The sequence below is a fragment of the Zea mays genome, chromosome 10 (assembly GCF_902167145.1).
Source record: "Zea mays cultivar B73 chromosome 10, Zm-B73-REFERENCE-NAM-5.0, whole genome shotgun sequence".
NCBI classification, from domain to species: Eukaryota; Viridiplantae; Streptophyta; class Magnoliopsida; order Poales; family Poaceae; genus Zea; species Zea mays.
Window position 1 is genome coordinate 139,783,255 of NC_050105.1, and position 8,591 is coordinate 139,791,845.

Genomic DNA, 8,591 nt, shown 5'->3' on the forward strand with positions numbered 1-8,591 from the left:
GTCATTCTCCATTACATAGGTGCTCTTTTTATGATGCAAATAAGGCACACCAAATGTGGAAATCCACCATATTCCTTTATATACAAATTTGAGTATTACAAGTGGTGACTACCATAACGACTGGGGAGGCGCTTTCTCGTATCGCGTGGTGTTTATTGTTGGTCATCCCGGGCGTCGGCGCGTCCACTGAGGACGTGCTCGTTCTGGGCTCCTGTCCCCTTCGCTCCATCCACTGCGCGGCTGCGTGCTGCGGCGCCGTCGCCAACGACGTGTCAATCCGGAACGCGTTTGACAGTAGCTATAGGCTATAGCTAGTGGAGTTGACGGGCCAGGCGAACAACCTGACCTGCGAATAGGAGCCGCTGCGTGTTGTTTGTGCCTGTCGATAGTGCTACTGCTACACTAACTGACAGACATGCATGCGTTGATGAGTAGTGTGCATGTGCAAATGGCAACGTTACACATGCGCCACACGCGACGTCAAATCTTCCCGGTGTACGTGTTCCGGTTCCACAGTGACATGACGCTGGAGAGCACAGTTCGTCGTTGGCTAGGACATGGGACCCTTTTGCTGCGTGAGACGTTGTCAAAGAGCCGCGCATACACGAAAGACGCGGTGCAACGAGTTGGGTCCTCAGATGCGCGACAGATTTGATATGACCTATAGGCAATACAGTGACGTTCGTTATTCGCTCATTGTGTTCTTCCCGTCCACGGCACGGATCTACTGAAATCATACCTACTCCGTTTATGGTGCAAAACATTTCTTGTTTTTTTTCGAAAAACTAAACAGTGCCCGAGCTTTAAATAAATCTCTATAAGAAAATATAAAGATTTATAATAAAAATAACTACTATTAGATTACCTATATTAATATATCTATTTTAATAAATTTATATAGAGATACAAATACTGTTCACCATAAATTTAATTTAATGTAAACAAGATTAATCGACATATTGTAGCCGTTTGTTTTTTACGAAGAGAGTAATTCCTTATATACATTTCCGAGGGCGGAGACGGTGAGGGGAGGTGATGTCACGAAGGTGACAGTCGACTCGAGGGCACGCGGACTTGGCGTTGAAACTTCAAACTTGTAACTTGTACTAACTAACGTGATCGACCGATGGTGGGGTTCATTAAAAAAAAAACAGTGCATACTACATAGGGATCGCGCATTCGTGCCAACTGGTGGAGAATCCATTCCATGAAGACGTGTAATTGTGTAAAAATAAAATTCTCTCATCTGCTAGTCAATTGTGGGTGGCCATTTGTTTGTTAGAGTGCGATTATTAGGTTACACGGAAACAGACAGGTAAAACAATCATACTCCTAACTCTGTAGACGCGTAATTGTGTTGACGTGCATCCGTCAAAGAAGAGTAACAAGACATTGCTAGCAAAGTATGCATGCGAGAAGTGGCAAAGCACCCGTTAGAGATATACGACAACAGAGAAGTGGTAAAACAACTATAAGAGGGCCACCATAAAAGCGACAAGAAAAGTGCCAAAACATCCACATGAGGACCACGCCGTAGAACAAAAAAAAAACATTAAATTATATGAACCACATATGGACACGACAAAGAGATTCACAACTACACCGACGATGCTATATATAACTTTTCATATTTCATATATAATTTGCCTTTACATACCATATGTGATATAGGATTAATTGTTTTTTATATTGTATATTTAAAAATCTAAATATATGTTATACTACCTTATTTATCTCTAAATATACAATTCTAGGTATAAATTTGAAAAAGTGCTTTTCAGATTCGTATATAGAATCACGTTTTTGTTTAGACAGAGAGTATATATATAACAAAGACAATACGTCTAGAAAGATTTATATAGTTTCCGGTTGGAAATATGAGAGAAGCAGGTGCCATGCCCATGCCGCATGTGCCAAGCAAAAGGGAGAACGGGAAAAAGCAGCAGTGACGCCGGCCCAGGGAATGAAGCTGGGCTGGGCTGGCCGCACGTGCCACGCAGCCGTCCGCACCACAAAACGCCAACTGCCAGGGCTTCGTCCCTTGGTTTGGTGGCTTCCTCCGCGTTCCGGTGTGGAATCCCTCGCCTGTTGACTGCTGTGGACCTCCTCACCTCACGAGAGTTAGAACGCATGCTCCCTCCCGGCAGCTGCCTACTTATCAACAGCACAACTAGAAAAATTGGCAGCGATCGCAGGCCGCCCAACACAGCGCTCCAAATTCTTTTCCCATCACTGACGAAGCGAGCAGATGAGAGGAGCTAGCATAAATTATTTTTTTAAGAAAGAATCCCCCACTGCTAGATTGGCTATTAATTGGACAAGAGAGAGAGGAGGGGTGCGCGGAGAGGAGACGGAGCGGAGGAGGAGGCATTCTCTCTCTCTCTCTCTTCCTCCTCGGTGCTCAAGAAATCCATCTAGCGGAGGCGCATCTTCTCCACCATCATCCCTTCTCTCCAACTCCCCCCCCCCTCGGGAATTGTGGGGGTAGCAAAGGAACTGGAGTTCTTGCATGGATGCAGCAGCCCACTGGCAGCAGGTAAATTTGTCTCGCAAATCAAAGATCAATTCTGCACCGCAATTAAACACATGCATCTGTGAGAATCTGGCCTTTGTTCTTCTCGATCCCTGTTGGCGTTCATCTTCGTCTCTGCGCCTTGTTCTTGGTGCGTGCTGCGCTTTATTTGATGAGACCTGCAGGCCATGATCTCTCATGCTTACTTCCGACTCTTGGTCTTGGGTTCTGTTCTTTCTTTCTATCCTTCGTGTAGATCTATGCGTACCATCATCAGCGTCTAACTCATCATCCGTAGCTTTTGGAGGTGAGGCCTTTGTGGCTTTGATCCTCTGCTGCTGGCTACCCGGCCCAGCACACACACCACCACCACCTTTCGTTTCCTCTTCCTCCCTTTCCAATCCCCCTTTCCTCTCTATCATCTTTTTTATCCTCCCCCTCCCTCCATGGCTTTTCTTCTCTCTCCTCGGCTCACCACCCCTTGCATCAAAAGAACAACCATGCTGTCCCAGGGTGATGTGTTGCAGACTTGCAGTGCAGCAGCGGTACTGAAACACACAGCACAACCCTACAAGAGCACAAGCAGCAAAGGTGTGTTTTGTGCTGTGGTGTGTTGTGTTTCTCTTTCTTCATCTTTTCTTCCCCGACCTCCCTCATCACCTTTACCTTTCCTCACCCTTTTTCTTTTCCCTCTCTCTCTCTCTCTCTCTAATCCGTCTTTGTATCCATTTGTGTGGTTCTTACTTCTTAGTTGTGTGCCATAGAGATTCTACCATCTCCACGTCCAGCTCCCCGCCTCTTCCCTGCTGCATCTGCACGCCGCCCACACATGCTATTTTTGTTCACTTGTTCTTGCTTCTTGCTGTGGTTGTTAAACTGACTTGGTCCTGATAATCCTCCGCGTTCTAATGATGTGCTGTCGCTGCACCATGCGCGTGTTGTCGTCAGAGCCTAGGGCTGGTGAAGCCCCTGGAGGAGATGCTGATGGCGGCCAGCGCGGGGGCTGCAAATCCGAGCCAAGGCTCGAATCCGAACCCGCCGCCGCTGGCGGCGCCCCTGACGGACGCGGGTAGCACCGAGCGGCGCGCGCGGCCGCAGAAGGAGAAGGCGCTCAACTGCCCGCGGTGCAACTCCACCAACACCAAATTCTGCTACTACAACAACTACAGCCTCCAGCAGCCACGCTACTTCTGCAAGACGTGCCGCCGCTACTGGACGGAGGGCGGATCCCTCCGCAGCGTCCCCGTGGGCGGTGGCTCCCGCAAGAACAAGCGCTCCTCGTCCTCGTCCTCGTCCTCGTCCTCGTCGGCGGCGGCGGCGTCCGCCTCCACCTCCTCCTCGGCCACGAGCTCGTCCATGGCCAGCACACCGGGGGCGGCGTCCAAGAGTCCGGAGCTGGCGCACGAGGGCGCGCACGACGACCTCAACCTAGCGTTCCCGCACCACGGTGGCCTGCACGCCGCCGAGTTCGCGGCGTTCCCGAGCCTGGAGAGCAGCAACGACATGTGCGACCAGGGTGGCGGGATGACGAGCAATGGCCGGGGCGGCGGCGCGGGGCCCGCGGTCGGCGCGCTCTCGGCAACGGAGCTGTTGCGGAGCTCCGGCTGCTACATGCCGCTGCAGATGCCAGGAGGAGATTACACGGCGGCAGGGTTCGCGCTCGGGGAGTTCCGCACGCCGCTGCTGCCGCCACCATCGTCACAGAGCCCGCTCGGGTTCTCTCTGGACGCGCACGGGCCGGGGTCGTCCGGTGCTGCCGCAGCGGCGGGGTACGGTTCCAGCGCGGGGCTGCCGCAGGGCGTGCCGGGCAACGCGGGCAGGTTGTTGTTCCCTTTCGAGGACTTGAAGCCGCCGGTTAGCCCTGGAGGTGGTGGTGTGGGCGGAGGTGGTGCAAGTGCAACCGGTGGCGCCGGCGACGGAAATAGCAGCCACGATCAGTTTGACCACAACAAGGAGCGAGGCGGAGGCGGCGGCCGCGGTGCCGGTGCCGGGCACGACACGCCGGGGTTCTGGAGCAGCATGATCGGCGGCAGTGGCGCTTCTTGGTAATGGAGAATGACGCACACGGGGGCGGCGCCATGCATGGTTTCATGCATGCAAAGTGTTGGTGACTTGTTCTCAAATGCTATGAGTTAAGAACAAGGCAACATAGAAAAGTGTTAATCGTTAAGGTCCTTCGTCCTCCAAAGCATTATTTCCCTTAGGATATAATGGTTTACGGACGAAGGTTATGAAGGACGTACCTTCATAAATTTATTAAACAATGACGAAGGATGGAATATAAAGGATATAAAAGACAACATTAACAATTATATATTATTATTAAGTATAAACAGAAATACCGCTGAATTACAAGTGTACCTTCAATCGGAATGAGATGACAATACAAGCGTGACGCAAAAAGCGAATGCCAAGTCAGCGTGAACGGTACGGGAGTACTGTTCACCTATTTATAGGCACGGGACGCAGCCCGTACAAAATTACATTAATGCCCTTTACACTTGATAATAAACATATAGTACTCTGTCGAGGTCTTAATAGCCTTTTCATCCTTAAGTCGGTTTCAACTGCTGCTGTCTCGCCGAAGCTTTCCTGCTTGCACCTTCGGCGCTTCACCAACCTTCGTATTATTCTGGTCTACAGTGATGCCTGACTTGAGTCCGAAGATACATGTTCACACATTATACTCCAGAAACACTATTAAATCCTGTTTTTGAGGACCTTCGGATGCCGAAGGTCCCCAACAGTAGCCCCTCGCAATATTAATTTGTTCAAAATAATAAATTTAGATTGCGATCTGGACGAAGGCTTTACGCCGAAGGTCCGAAAAAACACCTTCCCTTTGCTAGAATAGCAACATTCACTGACAAGCGGGTCTTTCAATTTTCAACGCACTTGGCGTATAAATAGGGCCATACCGCAAACGCATTTGACACGCTCTCAAGCCAACTGCTTCCGCTTACTCAAGTTTTAGCTCTTGCGCACTACGATTTGCTTAAGCTTTTAGTTTTGAAGCTTCGGCTTTGAAAATAGTTTTTAGTGTCTCCGAAGATGTCCGAAGATAAGAAGACTGCTGCTGAGACGAAACTAAGCCTCGACGAAGAGAAAAATCTGGGGTTTCTTATAGCGATGTCAAAGACCAACACAGAAAAGATCACCAAGGAGATTCTAGAAGGTTTGTCTGAGGATACTGGTGATAGTGACAGCTATGATGTGGACAGTGGTGGGGAAGACTCCGAAGATCGTCCCTGGCGACCAAGCCATTCAGTTTATGGTAAATCAACTATCAAAGAAAATCATCTTGCTAATATGAGAGGAAGGTATTTCCGGGATTTGTCCATTGTGAGAGCGGACGAAGGGGAAAAGACTTGCCCACATCCTGAAGAGAATGAAGTTGTAGTGTACCGAAGCTTTTTGAAGGCTGGACTGCGATTTCCCTTGAGCAGCTTCGTTGTGGAGGTGCTGAAAATATTCGAAATCTATCTCCATCAACTTACCCCCGAGGCTATTATAAGGCTGAATATCTTCGTGTGGGCCGTGAAAAGCCAAGGTCTGAAGCCTGACGCAAAAAGCTTCTGCAATATACATGAATTATCATATGAAACAAAACCTTGGGATAAGGAACAGTATCACAATAATTTTGGCTGCTATAGTTTCGTTTCCCGGTCCGGGTCAAGCTGCCCCGTGCCAACCTTTCGGAAGAGATGGCCCGGAGATTGGATGACAGAGTGGTTTTATGTGAAGAATGATCTGACAGTACGAGAAGATATCAAGGGTATAATCATGCGCCCTATTTGGCAAAGCTTCGGCCTTCGGAGGCCGAAGGTTGAAATGAATGAGGCTGCCGAAGAATGCCAGAGGGCCTTCGACGTTATCTGTTCTTTTATTGGAACGAGGGACTTAGTACAAGAGCACATTGCCTTCAGGGTATGGCCGCTCGCAGAGAAATGGGAAATGCCACAAGAAACCGTAAAAGAGGCCGACGAAGGTGAACTTATCAGGTTAAAGTACACTTTTAAATTTGGGGATAAGTTTGTTGAGCCAGATGATGACTGGTTAAAAAGTATTGAAAATTGAAGTGATGAACTGCTTGGGGCTTATTCGAAGGCCGAAGACACTGCGATGTCAGCAGCCTTCGGAGGCCGAAAAAAGAAGAGACTGAATCGGGTATTTGATGCAATCGGGTTTGTCTACCCTGACTATTGCTATCCCATTCGAAGGCAGAAGAGGAAAAACACAACCTCTGCAAAAGAAGAAGCTGCAACTGCTCCTAGCGAGCCAGAACCGAAAAGAAAGAAGTTAAAGGTCCTTACACATCGGCCGCGGTATATTGAACCAGCTTCGGTGCCTGAGTTTACCGGAGAAACTTCTTCGGCCACCGAAGCTAAAAAACCAATCGAGCCAACCTTGCTGCCAGAAGTCGCAGAAACGGCCGAAGTGCCAACAAAGATAGAATTAGAGCAATCAAAAATTTTGTTATCAGAAACGAAGGAGAAGGCCGAAGTGCCGTTCTCAGAAAAAATGGAAGAGGTAAAAGTAGCAACTGAGGGATCCAAAACATCAGAAGTTTTGAGTCCTGCGGCAAACATTGAGACAGTAAAAAATCCAAAAGTGCCAGCAGTGACTCCAAAAAGAAAGAGAATGGCTAATGTGCTAGATGTACTGGAAACGATCAAATCTTCAAGCACACCTCCGCAAAGGGCTGCTGTCAGTCCTGAAACAACTGAAATTTCTGGTTCTAAAGCTCTAGGGCAAGAGACTGAACCCGAAGCTGGGCCCCTGAAGCGTCCCGATCCTTTGGGACTCAAATGTGAATCAATTACTAGTCCAGGAGGCTAGTAAACACATTCCTTACTTCAAATAGTACAGAGTTTAGATAAATTTATTACAATACCGGGGTACAAGCTCGAGAGAGCCAAATAGAGAAGCGCAGTAGGAAAATACACTAGCCCAAGCCACAGGCAGAACTGGGTGCAGACACAGCCCTCTTAATCAAGCATAGCAGAAAAGAAGTCCTCGGCTGCTGAAAAACATAAATAAATCTGGGTGAATACACTAGGTATTCCGCAAGCCCACCCCGCTCCCGTAGAGAGAAAGAGACCTATGATGTACATGCTCAATTTGGTGGAGTTGATGTCACTCATCATTTTTCTTAGAGAAAGGAAGTTGCTTGAAGGTTTAACCCATTGTCTTTAAAAGTAACCAAAACTCAACCACCACTGAGCTTCCTGCTCTCGTGGCCTTAGTTCTTTCTTAACACTTATTCACTCGCACATTCCCCCTTTTCTTGAAATTCATAGAGAAAGTTCTAATTGTCATACCACACCGGACTCATCCATACCAGTGGACACGGATTATTCGAATAGGTTTCAACTCTGCGCAGAGGGGTACACTTTACCCACTAGCCCGGTTTCTGCGATCTCACCGTCGCGAGACCCGAATGCCGGATCTCTTTCCTTACCCGTACGTCCTAACCTTAACGGTTATCCGGAAGGAGTCAGGCCTCCACCATGCCCAAACCGGACAAAACTTTCCCCCTCCTTATCCTCCCGGTGCTCCCCAGCCTTCTTAACCCTGGGGTTGGACCGTACGAGTTCGGATCGAGTGACTGCCCACACAGTCTCGAGTGGTTGTACGATAAAGGAGTACAGGTAGTGAAAAATGACAAGCCGGTCCTTATATGAGGGGACGATCCTTCTGCTCACGCCTAAACCAGCTGAGCCAACACCTTAGGCCCTCCCCTAAACCAGGGAGTCCCTGATCATCCCACTCTCAAGGTGATGAGGGTGAGTACCCTTCATCGCATAACTTTTCAGAAAGAGGTTTTATTTGAAGAAACACTTTGCCCTACTTCCAGATCCACATTTCGTAATCGGAAATAATATGTTAATGCGGGCCATCTCTTACTCATAATGCAATATTCCCCCATAGCTCCCGGCCTAGGCAGTGGTAGAGAGAATAGGAAATTTATGCATCAAGGGAAGGATGGACTTGCCTTCGTCGAAGCTTTCCTGGCACAGAAGACCTACTTCCGGAAGTTCGGGCTCTGGTCCCTCTTCCGGGGCTACGGGTTCCGGAT

General features: G+C 48.7%; 1 protein-coding gene across 1 annotated transcript; it reads left to right on the top strand.

Annotated features, from left to right (window-relative positions):
- Positions 1-2,309: 2,309 nt before the first annotated feature.
- On the top strand, positions 2,310-4,797 carry LOC103641961 (dof zinc finger protein 1). Its single transcript, NM_001365168.1, has 2 exons — positions 2,310-2,536; positions 3,461-4,797. Exons 1-2 carry the CDS (start codon positions 2,510-2,512, stop codon positions 4,559-4,561), a joined length of 1,128 nt encoding a protein of 375 aa, NP_001352097.1. The 5' UTR covers positions 2,310-2,509; the 3' UTR covers positions 4,562-4,797.
- Positions 4,798-8,591: the final 3,794 nt, after the last annotated feature.